Below are 22,914 nucleotides of genomic sequence, written 5' to 3' on the forward strand. Positions count from 1 at the left end.
CCACGTGCAGAGGCGCGCGGGCGTACGCGGGTGCGCGGCTTGACGCCCACGCCATCGCCTTCCCCGTCTCCGTCACCACCTCCCCCTCCTCGCATGACAGCGGAGGAGGAGGCCCGTCTCCTACAGCGTGTCATGGACGACTCCATGAACACGCACGACGAGCGGCAGTGGGACGGCCTGGAGGAGGCCATGGCGCTCTCTGCCGCCGGGGACGTCGCCTTCCCAGAGGAGGCGATGGAGGAGGACCCGCCGGCCGCGTTCCAGCAGCTGCTGGGCCAGGGGTGGGGCTGGTCCTGCACTGCTCTGGAGATGGCCGCCGGCGTGGGCGTGAACTGGTACCCCACTCCGCCGCGCTCACCGGAGCGGGCAGCGTCGCCACGGGAGGAGGTGGTGCAGGCACCTCCGGCCGTCCAGCCCGCCCCCGTCCACCACGCACCTCCGGCCCACGTGCGGACGCCGCCGGCATACGTCGACCTCGTCAGCGACGACGACGACGACAGCGGCGGCCAGTGAAGATGGCGACGGCCACGGCACCGATGGACGCGGCAGGAGCGCGCGGGAGGAGTTTTTTTATTTTGTTTTTATATGTTAATTATGAAACTGGGCCTTTTAAGTGGCCGTGGAAACTGGGCTGTTTTGTGGCCGACCCCTATATATGTTTTATGTTTTTTAAATGCGTTTACTTACTTTTTTAGTTATTTCATTCCATTTTATATATTTTTTTTATTCATGTCCACTCCGGACACGATTTGGGGTGCGGCCACGCGATTCGCGCATGCACGACCTATCTGACAAAGCCGGACACAGGCGAACCCATCAGCGCCTCAAACGGACAAGATCCAGCCAATCCGGACGTCCGTTTGGGATCGTGCAGTGGAGTTGGCTTAAGCATTCTCGGCCCGGATCAGAATGATCGGTCGGTGCGCAACGCCCTGACATCCATGCGGTAGACGCTGGCCGGGGGAGCTTGATCGGGATTTTGCAGATCGAGTGATCATTGCTGTTTTTACTGCCAAACTCTCCGTCTTATAATATACTATAAAATAATTTTGTAACCCATGTAGAGCACCAACAGTCGGACGTCTCAAACCAGTTTCAAACATCCGAACGGGCGGACCGGTCACTGACGGGGGGGACGAACGCCCGCCCGCCAGCTCCGTCAGAAAAAATGCGAAGGAGCTCCGGTTTGGGCTAGAGCAATCTGTGCGCGAGGCGGCGCAGACAGTGGCTATGCTGAAGAGAAAGCAGGACCCCACTGTCCGAAGGATGAAGGGCTTCATCGATTCCTCCTCCCCCTCCTACGACATCACCTACGGTGACGGGCTCCGACCACCCACTGCATGGTACCGCCGACTACACGGACGCCTACAACAGTGTCGCCGCCCGGAAAGGGCAAAGAGACGAGGAAGTGGTGAAGCTTCGCTGTTTCTTCATCTTTCTTTTTAATTATTATTAGTAATCTAGTTTAGAACTTTGTCCGTCGGTTTATGTGGACTTACTGTGATGATCTTTTGGTGGTCGAAATGTTGCTTATAAGCGTTTCTATGTTCGTTCGACGGTCTGCATAGTTTTTATTCACGTTGCATGCTCGTCTGCACGCGCCCGCGGACTTATAGAATGCCGGTTTTGGCAACCGCGGCTGTAAATGCTCTTAGCTTGCAAAACGTCTGGGAGGGAGTAGTTCACAGACCTTGCTCTGTTTCTTAACTCTGTATTCGTGTGCGGATTACATATGTGCCTCATTTTTGCTATGTGCTGCGCGTTTTCCAGGATGAAGGCGAGAGTCGGAACTCAAAACTATTGTCCTGTCGTAGAACATTAATGCAACGCAGATGCTACTCCATTTGAGTACTCTTAAGTGCAAGAAAAGAACATCACTTGTGTAAGATACATAGGGCTGGATTTATAATTTCGGATTAGTTAATCATGCATAAGTGACTAATTGGAACCAGCCAAAATATTCCACACAGGCACTAAAAGTCATCACTAGATAAAGATTTCACTTTCAGAAATTTCACCATTATAGATAAAGATGAGGGCTGTCAACTTTTGCATATATCCACATCCTGTAACTTGGACAGCAGAAACAGGCCTAATTACACCCAAAAGAACAATCTACCCGTCTGTCACTACACGCTCCTTTCTTAACCTACTGTGATTACTCCAGACCAAGAACAGCGCGAGCAGCCAAAATGCCAAAAGAATTACCAGAGCACCATGGAAACCAGCCGATCGAGCTAACTACAAGCTTCCTCCATGTCTTTGTTCCCTCGCCTATCAGTGAACCCGAACTTGCTGCTGCCTACAACGCCAGCACCATCCCCTGAATCAGCACCGACCACCAGAGCACGGCGACCATGGCAGACCACGAGGAGGACGCCGGGAGGCTCGAGCTCGCCTCGGGCTTCCTCCCGCCCCCATCCATCCCGTCCCTCACGCCGACGCGGGGCGGGTCCTGCGCGTCCTTGCACACGGCCACGCCGGTCGGCGCGCCGCCGGCCGTCTCCGCCGTGCACAGGCCGGGGTTGTCCCAGGACGCGAACCTGCTGCCCATCCTCTGGTAGAACCGGGCCGAGAACTCCAGCGTGCCCGTCAGGTTGTTGCCGTTGAGGTACATCGCGCCGATGCTCGGCAGCAAGGCGAGCTTGGCCGGCACGGCGCCGGAGAGCCGGTTGTGGTCCAGCGCCAGGAACCGCAGCCTGGGCATCGCCGCCATGGACTCCGGGATGGCGCCGGCGAGGCCGACGTTGGACAGGTCCAGCGTCGCCAGGCTCGCCATCTTCTCCCAGCCGTGCTGCATCAGGGTGCCTCCCAGCAGCGGGTTGCTCGAGAGCAGCAGGTCCTGCAGGGCCGGCATGCCCAGCACGAACTCGGGGAGCCCGCCGGTGAGGCTGTTGTTCCGGAGGTCGAGCAGCGTGAGGCTCTCGAGGCCGGCGAGCTCCGGCGGGATGCGCCCCTCGAGGCGGTTGTTGCTGAGGTCCATCTTGAGCAGTCCCTTGAGCCCACCTAGCGACGGAGGCAGAGACCCGGTTAGAGAGTTCTTGCTCATGTCCACGATCAGCAGCTGCTCGTTGTCGAGGCGGCGTAGTTGGGGGTTGTTGTTACCGAGCGTCGCCGGCACGGGGCCCGACAGCCCGTTCCCGGACAGAACGAGCCGCCGCAGCTTCGCCAGCCCGCCGAGCTCCGGCGGCACGGCGCCGGTGAGGTTGTTGTCGACGAGGACCAGGGACTGCAGGCTGGCCAGGCGGCCGAGGGACGCCGGGATGGCGCCCGCCAGGCCCGTGTTCGAGCGGAACTCGAGCGTCTCGAGGGTGCCGGCGAGTTTGTCCCAGTTTGTCGCCGGGATCGTCGTGGGGTTGGACGCCGGGAAGCAGGCGTAGAAGGTGAGGCTCTTGAGGCGCCGGAGGTCGAACAGCTGGGGGCTGAACCTGGCGTCCGGCGCGCACTGCAGCGAGTTGTCGAGCACTGGACCGACGCTGACCACCGTTGGGTACCACACGCCATTGAAGAGGTCACATGACACCCCCTGCAGAAAACAACAGAATGGGGGTCCAAGAACCAATTATTGCACTGAATTTGAATATCGAATTCAGTAAAATTGAATGCCAAATCATCACTCAGTAAAATTGCAGGCAAATTGAGAAGTATTACTAACAAATTTGGATCCAATAACCAAATGTTTCACTCAAAATGTGATTCTGGTAGTACGACTGGGACTGTAAATAATTCCCAGCAGATGTAAACGAGGTTAAACTAAGTAACTGCGTATGAAGGTAACAAGTGTTAAATCGGTGAAAGTAAAAAAAAGTAGTACAGTACTTGGTACCAATAATTCTCCGGGCAAAGCAAAAGAGCAAGAGGACAGAGGCATGGGAAAAGAAGGACGAAATGGGATGCGTTTAAGAATACATTGACATTTCAAATCACAGATTCTTATCATGTGCGGGGAAAGAAAGTTGTTGCGCACAGGAGAAAGAAAATAAGCTCCCAAATTAGGCAACAATCGCGAGGCCGTAGGTCGAGGAACAGAGGTTTTCGTCTCAATCGTCCAAACAGTGGAGTACTGGTAGTAAATCTTGCATTTTCCGAGGAGAAACAGTTGAGGAACAATGGAGCAAACAGTGAGAGAGCTGCTGCAGGTGAAAATGGGATGAAACAGAGGGTGCACACAAGAACAGGGGAGCTTGGAGCGATGATACAGTGCTGAGAATTTGACGGGATCTTGGCGATAAAAAGCATGTTTGAGGAACGCTTGCTCGGAGCAATTCACTGTGCGTTCCCAAGATATAAGACGACTAATTGGATGTACTGTGCAAACAATCGGGATCCTTTTCTGCAGCGATTTGTGGTGAATCTCAAGAGAATGTAATGCAGAACAGGAAAGATTTGACTGGGCATAAATCCATGAAAAAAGGGGGCAAATTTTGGTGTTTTACAATCCTCAGTTTGCTCAGAGTTGTTGAAGCTACCATTTCCCATGAATCAATCAAGAACCGAAGACGCTGAGTAAAGAAAAGGAGCTAGCTGTGGGGGAGACGAACAAGAAGACGAACCTGGATGGGAGTCTGGCCGCAGGGGTCAGGGAAGAGGCCGGAGCCGTTCCACGCCTTGCCGACGAAGCCCCCGATGGCGGCGTACAGGGCCGCCTTCTCCTTGTCCTCCATCGGCGCCTCCGGCTCCTCCGCCGCCACCGGCGAGCCCACCTCGTCCTCCCCTTCCGCCGCGCAGCCGGAGACGAGGAGCAGCGCCACGAACAGCGCGGCGAGGACAGGGAGCAGCCTTCCGCCGCGAGCACGCCTCATCGCAGCAGCAGTCCAGAAGGAAACTAACAAGAAGCTCTGCTCCTCCTCCGGTCTGCCTGCCCTGCTCGCTATATAGCCGCCATTGTTTGGCGCTGTCGCGAGCGACCTCCTCTGCGTTTCTCGATGCGGCTGGCCAGGAATTGAAGCTGGGGTGGGGAGGTGTGCCCCTTTTAGGTGGCAAATAAATGTGGGTTTGGCTGCGCAGAGACGGAGGCCGCGGCAGGCCGGGACATTCCTACGCAAGCCAAGGCCAGCTCAGTTCTTCTGCGCTGCGCTGCGCCGGGGATCCCGAGGCGGCGAGCAACGGAAAGGAGAGAGGAGGAGGAGCAGGGGACACGAGAGTGTGCTGCGTGTTGCGTGTTGCGGGTGGCTTTTGTGCTTGTGCTGGCGGTTTGTAGGAAAAGAGAGGCCAGAGGGAGAGAGAGAAGAGGGGACGGCGGTTTCTGAATTCTGATGATGGAAAGATGGCAACGGTGGTACTACAAAGAGAGGCAGAGAAAAGCTCTGGCCAATGGATTTATGGCTTGTGCAGTGTGTGTACGTGATCCTACTCTGCTCGGTTCAGATGGATGGGTACCTTAGCTTGGCTTTAGTGCACCAAAAAACAAATCTGGTTGAAATTTCAAAGAGAAAAATATGAGGGGTGATTAGGGAATCTCTAGCCAATCCCTTCAAGTTTAGGCCCTCTTATGACTCCTCAAACTTTAACTTGGATTTGAGGAGTTAACCAAAATGTGGTTCATAGCCGAAAGCTTAAATTTAAGTCCCTAAAACTTATTTTTAACACAGATTTAAATATAGACCGCACAATTCGATTCAAACTAGTATATTTTATGACACGGATTAGAGCATTTTCAGCCACGTATATCTAATTCGACCACTCAAACATCCGCGGACTGAGGTACAATTGCATTTGGGCGACGTCGGAGTGGATGCAGCCGAGCGGGAGAGAGCGGTGGATGCGAGAGAGGGGGAAATTATCGTGATAATGAGTCGCAGCCGAGTAAATATAAATGGCGGTCGTGCGAGGAGTAAAATTACCCGAAGAGAAAGTCCAACCGACCGACCGAAACGAACGAGGAATTCATTCGCCTGTTGTCCATTTGAGTCAGCAGTAGAGAGCGACGTCCGGCCCTTGTACGTGCATTTCTGGGCAGTGCGCCCAACCGGTCGACCCATTTAGTTCGTATAAAACGTTTTTTGTCAGATTTTCTCATTTGGCACATTCTAATGATTTTACATCAATAAAAAACATTACATATGATTAAACAAATAAGTCAGACAATTTATAATACAATAAATAAAAACATGTAGTCTACAACCAAATGAATTTAAAATTGTAGCAAATACATTGAAGTAAAAGAGATGATAAATCTATTGATTTCCTATGGGAGTCCTTGTATTCTCAACCAAATCATCTTGAAGGTTAATGTGAGTTGCCTAATCATGCATTTCTCAACAAAATTTGTGCTTCCAAGCATCCCAGAAAGCCTCTCAAAGCATTGATCGATAACAGCTGGCAGTCCGGGTTGTATCCTCATCACTTGATTCTCTATAGTACTCCGGGCCAAATATTTTTACCACAGCTTTGCAGAAGTTGTACAATAACTCAAGGTTGCGACTGGGTTAGGCTAGGTTTTTTCTTTCCTTTTTAGTGAATGGCATAGGGAACCTACTTGTAAGATGTACTAATATGCGGGTAGGCGGATCCACAAATATGGGTATTGCCTTCTCATCCCGAGCTTATCCGATGGGTGCATTTTTTCTCATTTACAAACTCGTATTTAAATTTTCCAAACCCTTACCTCAATAGGGTTTTTACCCGCCGGGTTCGCGGGAGCAGGTACCCATTGCCATGTTGAACCGGGAACTTCATACGCAAGCATCCGAAAGTTGCAGAGTTGCAGTGCATTTTTCTAATAAGAGTTGAAGCCAACCCATCTAATAGCATCAGACTACAAAGAAAGTAATCATCATAACCCATCACTCCCTGTAGAATACGATTAAACAATGGCCTCCCCATTCGGAAGCGTCGCCGAAAAAACTTGGCCGGGACTAGTGGTTTTGTACAACGGAAATAATCGTTCAAGAGTAGGACATGGCCAGTTTCTCTGTTATGATTGCAATGTGGTCATTCACTAGAAGTGTAGCAAGCACATTATCGGAAGAAACGTTCGATGATGAAGATATGAAGTTATTGTAAAAAACCTTGTTTGAGCTATCCACCATGATCCTTCAGAGTGATGCGAATCCGTACCTGACTGGACAATGGCGAGCGTGGACGAGTCTCGGCTGGGCAAACGGCCGGACACCTTGTGGGCACGCATGGATGAGCCTCGTCCGATGACCGCCCCATCCTTGGCGCGTTTAGGCAGTAGGGCTGGTGACTCCACGTCCTCCGACGGTCACCGTGGAGGTGGAGGCGGTGTGCCAAAGTGCGGCGACGATGCTGGGTAGGGTGCGGGCCGCGAGCTACACCATCGGTGGCAAGAAGCGGAACTAACGTTGGCAGGGGGCGCGTCGATGGATGCGGCGGACTTGGATGCAGAGGCGGCGGATGGGTGGGGGGCCGAAGGTGGCGAAGAGGCCGGAAGCTAAGTGTCGGCGACGAGGGTGACGATGATGGGGAGGCCTGACTCGTTTTGGGAGGCGGTGGAATGGCTAGTGTGCCACCGACAGGCGGGTCTGAGGAGGACGTCGCGGGTGTCCGAGGCGTGTCCCTGCGGACCCAAAACCAGACCAAATTTAGGCTGGTAATGGGTCGAAGCGGTCATGAAAATGGGCATCCGTCTGTTTGCGTTGGCATGTTGGGTCGTGTTTCTAAGTGCAAGGACACAAACTGATGCAGGCAGACCAAATGGTCTGGCTCGTTGGAATTGCCCTTACAGCGTATAAGGGCTTGGCTAGATCCAGTTTAAGTCCTAAACAAAAAAAAGTTAGGTGGTTAATCGTTTTTGAGAGATCGACTAGTGATGCTCTAAATGACAAGGCAAAAAAAAGTTGCATTGGGATGCAGACTATGCTGGTGAGCTCCATGATGAACAATGAAATTGAAAAGGTATTTTAAAAATAAAATAAAACTAAAAGTACTGGCAACAAACATTGACCATTTTTGTACATATGTATAAATTTTCGTGAAGAAAAAACAAACCTAAATGGTCTTGCTGAACAAATTCAATGTCCCAAAGAAAACTAATTTGGAAAGGATTGTGGATCATTGGTTTTGTGTTTTTTGTCCGAGCATTGGGAATGCTTCTTCTTCACGAAAATCTGCATGGTTTGAAAACATTCAACAATGTCACTGCCAAAAAATATATCAGAGTTTTTTTTATTTTTCTTTTACTATTTTATTTGATTTTACTATTGATGACATGTGCATTCGACATGGGGAGAAGAAGGGTATTTTCGGAACTGGCATTTTGTCTTATCTGAGAGTCAGGTTTTTTTTTTTGCGGGTATGGGGTTCAGATAATTTGGTGAAATTGAATTTGAGCCGCGCATCACAGACTACGGCTCACGCAGGAGCGTTCGTGCCTTGAGTTTGAGCAAAACGAGCAAGAGATCGGGGATCGAAAAGGCTGCAGGCAGAATGGAGTTGTAAAGGTAAAGAGGACGATGCAGAAAAGAAAAGCAAGAGGGAGGGAGGGAGGAACAGGGAAAATATTGTTGCACGCCGCGCTGGCTGGGTTGGCTCTACAAGAGTAGGCTGCGCTGGACCGGTACAGTACGGGGAGCACGCAGCAGCAGCAGCAGCAGCAGCAGGAGTCTGACGAGCGGCATGCACAGTACAGCACGGTCTGCGGCCGATGGCGACGGCGCCGGCCCGGCCGGACCCCGGGTCTACTCCGCGTGTGCCGGCACCCTACGGCATCCTACCGCTGCTGCCTAGCCCACGGCGCGCGCGTCCGTCCGTCCGGCCGGCCCGTGCATGCAAGCAGCGCGTCCGCCGTCCGCGTGAGGCAAAATGCACGCGGATCCGGGGTGCCGGCCGGCTGTGGCTGGCCGTGCCGCCGCCCGCGTTGACGGTCTGTAGTTGTACCCCCGGCCGCGGACGGCTCGAGTTTGTTGTGAAGTTGGTACTGCTCCTGCTGGTACAGTGGATCAGATTCCACGGCCGGCCGATCGAGCGCACTGCACTGCACACCTCTTGGAGCACCACTCATGGAGTTCCACTCGAGCTCCGGACGCGCCGGCCGGCAACTGCGCTGTCCATCGACCCAACAGCCGCTGCCTGACAAGTTCGCACGGCAACTGTTCCTTCCATCCTGCTCCCGAGTGTGATGATCAGCGGCGAACAGTGAGCAGAGAGTGAGGAATGCGGCGGCAGGGAGAGGCCGGGGTGATTTGAATTTACTCTACTACTAGTAGTACTGATAATGTTGATTGGGATCTGATTGATGATGACACGTCCCGCCCCACTGCGCGGGGTGTGAGCTGTCCGAGCGGCGAATGGGGCTCCAGCGTCTCGTACGTGGATCTTTGCTGCTTTTTGTTGCCGCGGCGAGAGTGAGAGGAACACGGAGGACGGTGGAAAGATTGTGGGACTGGGAGGAGGAGAGCTCTGTTTTGTTGCCATAGCATCTTCAAGAGAATTATTCTCCTTACCAAAAGAAAAAACAGTGCATAGAGAGTTGGACCAAAACGTGTTGCAATAAATTCCATTTTCTTCAAAAATTGCTGGAACGTGCCAATGAATCCCTCCGTCTCTCCTAATATGTCGGAAAATTTGGCCTCTCGCAATAAGCAGCGGCAAGCAACAATCCAACTTCGGACTCAAGTTGATATTCCCCCCCATCTCCTCACCTCCGTCCCGCCGTGCCGACCGCCTCCACCTCCTCCACCCCTGGGCGTTGGTGCCGCCCCGTCCTAGGCGTGCTCCCCGTCAACACTGGTGCCGTGCGGGAAGAGGGAGGCGTCGCTACTCGCTGGACTGCCTCGCCGGCAAATAAGGTGCAAACGACGAATAAGGCCGGTGTCCATTCCGAGGACGTGGATCTTTGCTGCTTTTGTTTGCGGCGGCGAAAGTGAGAGAAACACGGAGGACGGTGGAAAGATTGCTGGACTGCGAGGGAGTGAGCTCTGTTTTGTAATGCAAGTGAGGAGCGATGCTCTGTGTTTGATCTTTGTGTATGTTTAATTTGAATAATTTGGATCATATGTTACGTTTACTTCGAATCATGTGGGATTTGATATGATTGAATTCAAATTTTAATGTGATTTCAAATTTCATATATTGTTACGTTTACGTTTACGTTTACGTTTATAATGGCTCCACTTCGATGTCGCACTCGTCCTCTTCCTCTAGCCCATAGTCGTCCGGAAACTCGTGGTCGAGGGGGAAGCCGTCCAGGTCGATGCCGACCTGATCACGCATGAAGGCCGCCTGATAGGGATCATAGCCAGCGGCCGGCGTGAACGCCCCGCGGCCGTCCTGGCTTTGCGTCTCCTCAGGATCGTAGCCAGCGCCCGTCGCACCACCCTCGAAGATGAGGTGTTGCATGTAGTCCTCGTCGACGGCGGACGGCATTTCCTCGAACAGGTTGCGGGCGTCCGGGAGACCGCCGGCCGGCGTCTGTCGCGCGCGTTTCCTCGCGCCGCCGGACGACGAGCCACCGACCACCGGGGCGGCGTTGAGGTCGACGGGCGCGGGCGCGGGTGTGGAAGGCGCGACCACGCTCATGTCGGGTGAGCACTTCCCGGAGAGGCGGGAGGCCTGCGGGTAGACGTGGAAGCCGGGGACTGGGTTGCAAGCCGATGCGCGGGGTGAGTCGGGCATCACCATCCGAGGAAATGCCGACGAGCCGGTGCTGGCCGAGGCGACGGCGGCTTGGACGAGGTGGTGCTGGCTAGGGTTTACCCCAAGCATGTAAAGCGCCTCCCTCGTTACAGCGGCGACGCGGGCATTGGTGAACTCCTGCTACGAGGCAGCGGCGGCGGCCTGTGCAGCGGCCTCATCCCTCGCGTCCGCGGCGTGCCTCCGGCCCTTCCTCTTGGCCGACTCCCTTGCCCGCTGTTCGGGCGTCAGCGCCTTCTTCGGCCTGGTCGCCGCGGCGGTCTTGCGCGGGGCACGAGGCTTGCCTTTCCCGAAGGGGGCGACTGCGCCGGACGAGGCGAGGAAGGCGAGGCCGGCGGCGGCGTCGAGGTCGAGGTCGATAGCGTTCTCCATCGCTGGTTTGGGGGCGGGGGGCGCGCGCTGGCGGGAGCGTTTTTTGGAAAATGGAAGAAAATGGTTGTGGCTGGCACCGACAGGCGGGCCCGGGGAGAGGAGTAGGTGCGCGCGTGCGTCCGTCTCGTGTCCGCGCCAATGCAAATCCGGCTCAAAAATCGGCTTGAAATGGATCGCCCGCGGACGAAAAACAGACGAGCGTCCATTTGGGTCGGCGCGTTGGGCCGCCACTTTTGTCCGCGCCGATCCAAACAGACGTGGGCGATCGCCCCATTTAAATTGCTCTTACCTAGTTGAAAAGTCGGCACAGTGAACAATGATTCCACGATTGATGTTTGCACGTACCAACAAGAACAATGGCGCACGGGCATCACTGTTCCTCACTGACGAAAACCTTGCTGCTGCTCGCTAGTGATGATGATTAGATTCATATCAGTTATGGTTCACTAAAATTGGGGTGCAGTTCAATAATCCTTGACGCTCGTGCTGTACCCGGAAGGGACGATCGACGCGTACGCGTGTCTGTAGACGAGTTGAGTTGAGTTGGTTGGAAAGTTGAAAGTCGGGACAGTGCTGCATCAGATTCCACATGCACGGTCCAGCCCAGACCCACTGTGATCGTCTCGCTCGCTTTCCCGGGGCAGTCAGTCAGTCAGTTATACTATAGGCAGCGCGTACGGCCGATCGAGCAGTGATGTTCATAAACCAAACCAACCAAGATCCATCCATGACATCCACCTCCAGCTCTGAGAAGAACACTGGTGGGTTGACACTGTTCCTCCCTGACTGAAAAGCTTGGCTGCTCTATCGCCAGTGATGAATGAGATGATTATCGCACAGTGCAGTCCTGCGCCCGAAGCTAATGCGGCGGCAGCATAATTCGCAACCTGACACGACGTCTTACGGAACCCTACGATTCCCAGCACGTATGCACGGGCACTTGTTTGAGGATGTGGTGATGATTGGGATCTTGATGACTCCGTCGTCTCAGCCGGCCACCCCGTCCGTCCTTGCAAGTTGCAACATCTCTTTGCTGCGGTGAAGTTAGCTACGGGAAAAGATCGAGGGAGTGAGTCAGTGAAAGGATAGTGGGAGAGGCAGAGAGTGGCCAGTCATGTCTTTTGCTTCTTGCACTAACCGCAAACCTGACATGGGCGCCACCAAGGTCCAGACACTACTTCTGTTGTACTGTTTGACATTTTCTGATGAACCTAGTGCATGCATGCATGCATCAAGGCAATTTGGAAGGAGACGTCGATCGAGCACAAGCTTTGGGCGTGGATCAACAGCGGGCCGGCGTTGTTAGCAGCGATAGGAGGAGGAAGGGTAGGGTAGATGGTTGCCATGCAAGGGGGCGGGAGGAAATGCGATGCGAAGCAACGGGTGGCCGGCAATGTGCGTGGATCAGACGATCAGACCAGATCTCCCTCGCTCGGTGCCTTTGTGGAGCGGGCAGCGCAGGGGACCGTTCAAGCCGGTGCAGTGCAACATGGGATGGAGGCATACTGGCTAGTACATGGGATGGATGGAGGCCATGGGCCATGCCATTCCAGCAACACAGCAAGCAATCATGGCTAGGGGACCTCGATCGCCTCCACATCCACGATGATCCACAACTTATCCTCGATCCAACCTGGATCATCTCATTTCTCACCTTCAATTCGACACAGGCCTGCATGTTACTCTAGGTTAGTCAGAACATCTCTAGCAGACCCGTATCTTGCCGACTCGCAAAACGCGTTTGTAATTCACGGAAAAACAGTTTTGCAGGCCGGCGCGGGCTGCCGCAGAGGCAGACCCCGTAAAATGGATCCGCATAAAAGGATATTCGCGGAATATGCTCTTTTACGGGTCGGCTTTGCGGGGTCTGGTCTGACGCCGCTCCCCTCGGCCCGCAAAACCTAAATTTGCACCCTAATTTGACAAAACATAATGCATTTTTTCTTTGCTTTTTCAATAATATTGGATACATAGGACATCACCAAATTTTTGCTACAATAGCAAGACCAAATAAAACAAGAACCACAAATATGCATTTAAGAAGATTTTCAACTTCCATAACTGCTCCCACTAGTTGGACCAATATCTTTTCAATGCATTCATTGTTGATATGTGCATTCTTGATTTTTGCATTCTTCATTATTCATCTTCTGTTCAAAAGAAGTAGACCTTGCTTCCCCTCTAGTTGCACATGCAGCCGGATCATTGCCTTCGATTCTACTAAGGTGTGCACGAACGCCTATTAAGTTTCTTTCTATTAATAAATAAATGTATTCGCCTTCCCAAAACCAAAATGAGCATCCACCTTCCTACACACACGATGATGTTCGAAATGAGCTATCGCAATTGAACCGAAGAATGGACTATCGAAATGAGCCGAATGAAAACAACACGTACCATGTCGTTTCCGCATTTGAAGAACACCCATCCGGGGTGCTTCGGCGTGCCGGAAGTTAGCCGCAGCACTGTCCACGCGCAGTCGTCGCACTGAATGAGCGGCATCGGCGAGCCACAGAGCCTCTGCGCGAGCGCCGAGCCCGGCGGACGGCCGACCGAATCCATGCCCGCAAATCGTCAGCGGCGGCGACAGGACGAACCCGTAGCTGCATGCGGCGATGCGGCTTTGCCGGGGCTGCACGAGATGCTCCCCGACCATTCCATCATTGGTGCAGCCACCGGCGGCCGGAAAAGCCAAATCCAGCCGTCCGCGACGAAGGGCTGCAGATCCGCAACTTTCCGGCCCGCCGACGCAGCAGGAGGGGCAACCTCGTGGATGTGGCGGCCTTTCGGCGTGCTCCCTCCGGCTACTTCCGCCAGAATCTTGGGCGGCGGCCCAACGACGGGGCGAGGGGAGAGGGGAGGTGGTTGGTGGGGAAAAGCGCGGCTGAAATGTCCTCCCCACCAACCGCTCCCGCTATATGCAGGGCACTGACGAGCCCGGGGGGGGGGGGGGGGGGGGGGGGGGGGGAAGGAACCCGCGTATTCACGGGTTGGTGTCAAGATTTTGCCGCGGCCCTAAAAAATTTTGCGGGCTGGCCGCATTTGCGGTTTCTCTTTGGGTGGGATTTTCGTGCCGACCCGCATTTTGACGGTTATTTTACGGGTCGGGGCTTTTTGCGGGGTCTGGTAGAAATGCTCTCAGTCAGTTAAGTTACTACTCCACCTGCATCGAGAATGATCAAGTCGAAATGTGTTACTACTCTACTACTATAGCAAAGAAACAATAAAGATGAGCCTGGGCAAAATAAAAAATCACAAACAATAGAAAAAAATTCAAAAAAATTTGAATTTTCTTTTTGCAAGCAAGATGCTTGTGTGCATGATGTTCGTGCAAAATTTGGTGAAGTTTTGATATTCGAAGAGTGCACGACAAAAAATAAAATTCAGCTATGTGAGTAAGGTTACTGTTCACGCACCGTTTTGGCCGGTTTTCTCTTTTTTCCCAAGAGCTCCATAGATGTTCAAATGAGATAAAAAAAATTCACGCACATCCTGCACTCAAACATCTTGCAAAAAAATTGATTTTTTTATTTCTTTTCTATTTTTTACAGTGTTACTGTTCACCGGGTTCATATGGATCCAGGCACCGAATTGGATAGTCGAGAAACAAATGATATTTTGTTGTGCATGCATATACTATATGCCTGCATCGAGTGCTTCCTACCAGAATAAGGCATCTACTAAGGGGCCAGCATAAGTGCATCTCTAGCGGATCTGGTGAAATTATTCCCCCCCCCCCTCCCCCGCTAAAATGATTTTGCGGGAACCCCAAGGTTCCAGCAAAACAAATCCGGTAAAACTCGTACTGTAAATTTAAATCCAGTTCGCGCCACAATTCATCACACCATCATAGTTCGTACATAGCAAATACAAAATTCATACTACAAACTTAGTCTAGATTGACCGGCTCACTCATCGAGCCAAGGTAAAGCTTCTCTGCGGACTTGAGGCACGCGTTGGCGAGGCGTGCTCGTCCTTTGCGGCGGCGAGATGGTTGGCGGCACCTTCTTCTCTGGCCACCACTTGCGCGCTCTGCAGCAAGGAGCTCCGCATCTGTCTCCCGGCACCTCCGGATGTGCAAGAAAAGGGCGTCGTGGAGCTGCCGGCCTCCGCGTCATGACGTCCGAACTTCTGTGGCGGCGACCCGTCACTCCCGCAAGCAGCACCGGCCACGGAGGAGAAGAAAGTAATACGGAGAAGAGGCGGGATTTGATGCCGGACCTGGGGCGTAGTAGCGGTAACGCGCGCACGGGCGGGGGGAGGGGGATGGGGTGGGGGAGGGGGGTTGCGCCAGAGGGGATATGGTTTGTGTCCGATAAAGTAGAGCTGAAGCCGTAGATATAGCGTCGGAGCGGTCGCTTTGCAGGCCGCCTATAAGAGTTTAACGGCCCGGGCAAATTTTAGCGGACCTGTTCAAGCCGAAAAAGGCACTATTTGATAAACGGTCAGAATTTTATAGGCCAATGAGGTTTTTCAGAATCTACTAGAGATGCTCTAAGGTAACCACCCCACGTATAATAGAAGTGCCGGTAACTCAAAACACCATCGGCTTGCCAGGAACTTCTTATTTAACATAATACAGATGTAGATGTTCATACATATGTACATACACTTACCCTTATAAACGCATACACATCCTATCCCTATGAGCACTTCCGAGATATTGGGTCGGCACATCATATTGAGATTGATGAAGTCTTCACAGACGCATTCATAGTCGATGGGAACGTCTCCTCCCATTGAACACACATTACTGAAAAGGCCTGAAATATATCCAGGAAAACGGAACACCAATGTCAAGTCTAGAACTTGAACCCTGATGAGATGGGAGTAGGACTGTCGTCATAACCATCTAGCCACATGTTTGTTCACGACTTGCCAAATACTTTATTGCCTTGTAATATACTAACTCGCATGTCCATACCTTATTTTTTTGCTCTTCCTTGTCATGGCTGGGTGGCGAGGGCACTTATCCCCTTCGAGCTTTATCGGCAAGCCCCTCTACATGCCACTTAGACCGTAGGTGGAGGAAAGGGGGATCCTAGTGCCTCTACTTAAGCTAGTACTTTAGGTCAGAGGTTTTTTTCCTCAGGGCCCGTGTTCGGTTGGGTGGCGGCGCATCATCTTTGAGTTGGTCTTCCGAGCTCCTGTCTATCGAGGTGGAGTTGACGAAGCTTCATTGTAGATTCATGTCGTCTCCTTGGCGTGATGACGTTAGGGTTTCTTGCCATGCGTGCGCGACGACGAGATTTGGTGTTAAATAGTTCAAGCTGATTCGGGGGTTAAATGGTCACAACTACGGCTCTAGCGTGCTGATCCTTAGGGATACATGCATTATAAATTCCCGGTTGTCATCGATAAGGTCAAATCAGATAAGATAGGGAAGTGGTGATCGCAACGCGTCGGCAACTCGTTCTTGCGGCGATGGCGGTCGTTCAGTGGTGCAAGGTCCTTGATATAGTTTTTATTATGTTTCGGGTGCTTTTGTGTTTCATATATGAACCTTTACAAAAGATCTAAATTCTTTTGTAATTTTATTATTTTTAAATGTTAATCACTATTGCCTTGGTTCTCTTTAAAAAAAAAAAACTCATGTATGGGCATCTCCAACGATGCGGTCCTCGAAGTGCCGCTGAAGGTCTGGACACTTTTCGTAATCCAACGCGGTCACCTAAACGTCCACATGTCTGTATTTCCCTAAACCGGAATCAAACTTGTAGGAGCTTTGCGGAGGAACTCCTATTCTGTGCAGTGCTTGCCACAAAGATGCGAAATGCCCACCCCCGTGCCCACTTTTGAGTCGGCCTATGTGTGGGGTGGGACGCCCCCCCCGTTTTCCCATTGTGTTTTTTATTTCGGTTTTTATTCTTTAAAATAATTCCGGATTTGAAAAAAGTTCTAAATTTTTGAAAAATGAATTTTTAGAAACTGTTTAAGGAATTATAAAATTTTAGTGAATGCAAAAAAAGTTCAGAAAATCATAAATGTTCAAGATTCAAAAATATTTTTTTATTTTGAAAAAAATAACTTATTATTTTTTTCACAATTTTAAGAAATATTAATGAATTTGTATTAAAATCATGAATTAAAAAAGTGTTCATAGTTTTTCAAGAAAATTTTCATGAATTCAAAAAATGTCCATGATTCAATTTTTTTTGCAAATAAGACGAAAATTAAAAAAATCAAAAATAAGAAATAAAAAACAAATATGTAAAAAGGCAGAAAACCCCGAATAAGTGTACGTAGCGTGGGTGGGTGTGTGGCGGTATGAAGTCCGAACATCATGACAGAATTCCCTTGGCCCAGTATTAGTTGGACTACAAGTTCTGTTGGCCCATGTGTTTTTGTCCCACTATTAGTTGGACTACAAGTTCTGATCGCCCATGTGTTTTTGTCCTCTAGGTCTACCTAGCTGCCCCTGCTGTCCGCATTTTGGGGATTGTTTGCTTCGCTTACAGAAAAACCAGCCTGAGTCAAGTACAAATCTCACGCGTCTGATTCTGGAGGCATGTGGTTGAGATTTGTGCCTGCCTAAAGAGTCGCCTGCCTGGCCTCCATCCGACAACCTCTTGATGCTCTACTTGAGACATGGTTGGATGACCGGCTCGCGTATTGTGTTCATGATATGCGTATTGTGTTCATGATATGTGTCTGTTTAGAGGTCCGTTTTGAAGGTGCCATAGCATTCTTACGCTGTTGTTTTCTATATCAGTCTAGACTTTTGCCCACGCCAGCTCCGAGCGTAATTGGCATGATCATTCGCTGGTCATGACCCATGCATGGTCAACATTACGGCTGGTCAAGATGGGTTGGTTTTAATGCTGTAACAATTGGACCTTGAGTAAAGTGGTAGTATATATCCTCTCCGTCCGAAAATATTTGTCGAAGAAATGCATAAAAATGGATGTTTCTAAAACTAAAATACGTCTAGATACATCCATTCCTTTAACAAGTATTTTCAGACGAAGGAAGTACTTGTTACAGAAGTAGATAAAAATAAATGTATTTAAAACTAGAATATGTCTAGAGATATCTATTTTTCCGATAAGTATTTTCGGATAGAGAAAATATAAGTGAGCATCTGCAACTAATTGGGCTGACCGCTGACTGGAATAGATGGATGAATAGTTCGTCTCATAATGTAAGACGTTTTCTAGTATATAAAAACGTCTTACATTATGGGATGGAGGGAGTAGTTACGAAGTGAGTGTGGGTGTGGCATCATACATCTTCGATGATGAGCCGTAGGTACGCCCATTCATCGCGTGATAAGGTATGGCGAGGCAGGCATGGCTAGAGAATGCATGATACAAACCGTACGTGGCCTTGCATGGGGCCAAGATGGGTCACGCATGCATGCATGACGCACTCTTTTATTTTTTTTGGAGGGATGCATGCGTGCGTGATGGGCGGCCCTGTCACGCATCGAGTTGGAGCCTCCAGGGCGGCCCTGATAGGCGTGTAACTACCGCCAAGCCCGGCCTGAAATATTGAGCAACTGGCTGGTTTCCTTATTCAGTAACCCTGCTATTTATCGTCTATCTCACGCCCGTACTGATTCCTGTTAGAAAATCGCTTCCCAGAGTGCTCATTCGTTTTCTTTGTTGTCTCAACGGTTTCTTTTTTTCTCCTTCTTTATACTTTGTTTTTCAGTAGTTTTCTTTGGATTTTTATTTCTTGGTTATACTTTTGTTTTATTTTCCTTTCTTTGTTTTCACTGTATGGTCAATTGAATTTTTTAGACACCCATGAACATTTCTTTAAAATGCCTTGTACCTTTTACAAATGGATATAAACAGTTTTTTTTACCTGTGAGACATTTATTTACATTGTATAAATATTGTTTTAAATGCACGAAAAATTCTATAAATCCCATGATTTTCAAAAATGGCACGTACATTTTAATGCGATTGAATTTTTTTTGATATTATGCACATAATTTTTTGCATGGTGTGCAATATTTTAAATATAACAAGCATATTTATGAAACTCGTGAACAAATTTTTAAATTAAATGTACATTTTTTTGAATGTATGAAACATTTTTATTGAATTACGTGAACATTCCTTTAAATGTCACCTACATTTTTTTAAACATATAGCACTTTCTAGATGTTCCAAATGCATGATTAACATATTTCTTATAATTCTTATACATGTTTAGCATATTTCAAATGTATGATTAATATTTTTAGCATTTTTATACACATGATTACTAATTTCTTATAAACATTAAGCATTTTCCTCATTCGCTAGGTGCTAAGTGGGCTGAAGATCTATTGTCTCTACCCCACCCTTTTTTGGGAAATTCCTAGAAGGCGCCCTTCAGTTTTCTGGGCTTGATTTCTCTGGTTTTTGTTTTGCACCATTTTATCTTTTTTGGTTTAATTTGTTTTTCTTTTTCACAATTAAATTTTATTTTTTTTTCAGTTTCGTTTTGTTTATATTTTAAAATTTTCATTTTCTTATTTATTTTAATTTCAAACTTATTTTTTTTCAATTTGTGAACTCTTTTAAAAAATCATGACAAATTTCTAAATTCGCTAGCTTTCTCGAATTCTGATGAACATCTTCAAGTTCATGAAAAAGAAAATTAAACTCGCAAATTTTTTATTTTAAATTTGTGATTTATTTTCCTAAAATTCATGAAAGTTTTGGAATTTGTAAACTTATGTTAAGTTCATGTCTTTTTTTTCCAAATATGTCATATTTTTTAAATTCGAGAATTTTAAACAAAATCCACACACATTTCAAAAATTCAAGGACATTTTAAAACTGCACTTACATGTTTTCCAAATTCGTGATAATTTTGGCTATCTTTTTCTTACCAATTTTCTTGTTTTCGGTTGGTTTTTATATTCTGTTTTTACAAAAATATGAATATTTCTTAATCCAGCACTGTGAATATTAGAAAGTTGCAAAATATTTTCTGAAAAAATAAGAACATTGTTTTAGAAAATTTGGAAATTTTATTATGAAAATATGAATAATTTTTAGAAATTACTTTTTTCAAACACGAACATTCTATAAAACTATTATGAACATTTATTGAAATTATGAACAGTTTTAGTTTTGTATTTGTTTCGTGAAACCTGAATATTTACTATTTTTTGGAACATTTACAAAATCCATGAACATGTTCTTATATAAAAGAAAAACAATAAGTAAAAAAAAAATCAAATCGAAATAAAGAAAGAAAAAGTTATATAAACAGAAACTTGTGAAACTTGTACCGAATATAGCACGAAAAACAGAAACTAAAAGCAAACGAAGGACCTTCGTAGAACCGAAAACCATACCCAAAACTTTCCGAAAACCGCGAAATAAGTTAACGCTCTTTGGGCCGGGCCGGTTAAGCTTGGTCGAGTCGTTCCAATGCAATAGCCCGGCATCTTGTCAGAATGAGCGAGGAATAGGGAAAGCCGGGCGCCGCAGCGTATATATCTCGCGTTAAGCGAGACGAGAGGGAAGTCCAGCGTTGAGCGTATAGTATCAAGCCAGCCCACTGTGACCCATATTTTTGAGAAAAAAACCGAGTTAAACTGGTGCAAGCGGAGGTATGCTCAGTCGAGTCGTTCCAATGCTATAGCCCGACATGTAGGGAAAGCCGGGCGCCCCAACGTGTATATCTCGCATTAAGTGAGACAAGAGGGAACTCCCGCGTCGAGCGCTATAGTATCGAGCTGGCCCACTCTGAACGCATATTTTCGGGAAAAAACTGAGTTAAAATAGTAAGCGGGTGATTGACCCTAGGATATACTACTTGCTTTCCGAGAGATGCTAACCACTGCACCAGACTCGACTTGTTCTACACTATGTAGAGCACAAACCTGTTTACTTTTTTCTTCTTCCTCATTTTTACTCGGTTTTCTCCGGGGTTTTTCTTTTTCCCTTTTTTCTTTTGTTTTCATATTCTTCTCCAACTCTGTTGTTACTCTTTATTTATTTTATTTGTTTTTTATTCTCTTATTCATTTTCCTTTTTTTATTCTAATGTCTGTTTGTTTCTTTCTTGGTTTTCAATTTTTTCCATCTGTTCATTCTTTCTGATTTGTTATTTTGGCTTTAGTTTTTCATTTTCATTTTTCTTTGGTTTATTTTGATTTTTTTTCCAGTTTTCATTGTTTTGGTTTTCTTGTTCTTTTGGCTTTTATTCTACATTTTTCATATGTCAATTTTTTCTAATAATTGTCTAACATTTTTTCCAATACACATTTAACATTTTGTAATACATAATCAAATTTTTTCTATACACATTTAAAAAAATTGAGATGCTTGATTAACATTTTTCAAATACAAGATAAACATTTGTTGAATATATGGTCAACTTTTGCCACTAAAGACTTTTAAAATTATTCATATGCTTAATTAACACTTACAAATACAAGATTAACATTCCATATTTCCAAATGCTTGATGTAGCGACCCGACCTCAAATGGTCAAGTCTCTGTGTTCCAGTGTCATCCCTGGATCGGTAATGCTGACACACACAGTACTCGAAGGATTTATAACAGAATGGCAATCACACACTTATTACATCGAATGTCTCAAAAGAGAACTTATTATAGAAAAATATGGCTTAAGGCCATATAATACGATAACAGTGGAAGGCTTGGAAGACAAAGTGAGTCCACCAACTCCAACGGCATAGCTGAGTGCATGACAAACGACCTATCGCACGTTACTGCTCGTCCGAAAAGTCTGCAACATGATACGTTGCAGCCTGAAAACGGGTCAACACAAGGAATATGCTGGCAATGTAATAATGTAACACAGAAATGTAATGAACAGATAAAAGCTATCACTATATGCATATATGGCTGGTGGAGGCTGTATGGTTAATATGTTTTACGAAAAGCCAATTTTTCCCTAGAACAAAGGAATATATTTTATTTAACTATCATGGTAGTTGAACAATATTGAGAAGATTCCTCCAACTCAATCCCAATTAAAAGTAATTATGAACCCAACAAATTAATTTAGAGTGATGAGATCCATATGATAATCCAAGAACCAGATACTTAAGATGTCCATAACCGGGGACACGGCTAACCATAATTAGTTTGTACACTCTGCAGAGGTTTGCGCATTTTCCCCCACAAGACTCGATCTTCTCCGTTGGATTTCTTGCACTACAGGGTGTTTGAGAAACGGATGACCAAGACACAATCTTTCAGAAGCATTTGCTCTTTACTCCGGGCGGACCGGTACACCTACAATCCCCTACATATGCTAGTCCACCTCTTCAAGAACTCACACAACTTACTCAATTATGCTAGAGCCCATAATGGCTTGTGGCTGCACACGGAAGTTTTTAGCATGAATAGTCTTATGATCCCTTTGAGCCTGGGTGACGGACCGTAGGATGATCACACGGGTACTCCGGGATATCCTAAGACAACACTGGATTCTCAAGGTGCCCACAAGCAATCCACCCAGATGTGTATTAAAGTTGCCACCTTAAGTTGAACCATTAATTAACAACTCACATCTGTCATGGATACATTCAAACCCAAACCACGTCTACGAGCATAACATGGCAATATAAGCATAACGTAGAAGTAACTCCCAAGGGTTTGATAATAAAACAGGTAATAGGCTCTACCTCATTATCTAATTCCTAGACCCACATGTTAAGAGATCCTACTCATGCAATGTGTGAAGGTTAAAACTAATGCATAAAAACCGGGTGATAAAGGGGTATGATCAAAGTGTTACTTGCCTTGCTGACGATCTGCAAATCCTAAAGACTCGTAGTAGCACGCTTCGCACTCCGGGTGTTCTGTCACAAACAAACAATAGCATACATACGCAATCAAGAAAAGATGCATGGGTAAATCTCAAATGAGAAAATCTAACCAGAAAGTTCAACTTAAGAACTCCGTTTTGCAAAAAGAATCAAATCAAACGGATCAACGAAACACAAACTGCGAAAGAAACAAGATCC

At 48.0% G+C, this 22,914-nt stretch overlaps 1 protein-coding gene across 2 annotated transcripts; it reads right to left on the bottom strand.

Moving 5' to 3' along the window:
- Nucleotides 1–1,987: 1,987 nt before the first annotated feature.
- Nucleotides 1,988–5,287, bottom strand: LOC125542645 (piriformospora indica-insensitive protein 2-like). 2 transcript variants are annotated; one of them, XM_048705762.1, is made up of 3 exons: nt 4,554–5,287; nt 3,106–3,526; nt 1,988–3,006 (listed from the first exon to the last, which is right to left on the bottom strand). In XM_048705762.1, the coding sequence occupies exons 1-3, from the start codon at nt 4,800–4,802 to the stop codon at nt 2,303–2,305; spliced, it is 1,374 nt and encodes a 457-aa protein (XP_048561719.1). In that variant the 5' UTR covers nt 4,803–5,287; the 3' UTR covers nt 1,988–2,302. The 2 variants fall into 2 exon arrangements, with proteins under 2 accessions (XP_048561719.1, XP_048561718.1); XM_048705761.1 differs by having other exon boundaries at nt 1,988–3,526.
- Between the last annotated feature and the right edge of the window lie 17,627 nt (nt 5,288–22,914).

The sequence above is a fragment of the Triticum urartu genome, chromosome 3 (genome assembly GCF_003073215.2).
Source record: "Triticum urartu cultivar G1812 chromosome 3, Tu2.1, whole genome shotgun sequence".
In the NCBI taxonomy this organism is placed as follows: Eukaryota; Viridiplantae; Streptophyta; class Magnoliopsida; order Poales; family Poaceae; genus Triticum; species Triticum urartu.

What these genes read in the sequence shown, in the direction of transcription:
- LOC125542645 (XM_048705761.1), bottom strand. Translation starts at nt 4,802, where the DNA reads ATGAGGCGTGCTCGCGGCGGAAGGCTGCTCCCTGTCCTCGCCGCGCTG. An exon ending in GCGGCCAGACTCCCATCCAG is followed by an intron (nt 3,527 to 4,553) that starts GTTCGTCTTCTT and finishes TGTTTTCTGCAG; the next exon opens with GGGGTGTCATGTGACCTCTT.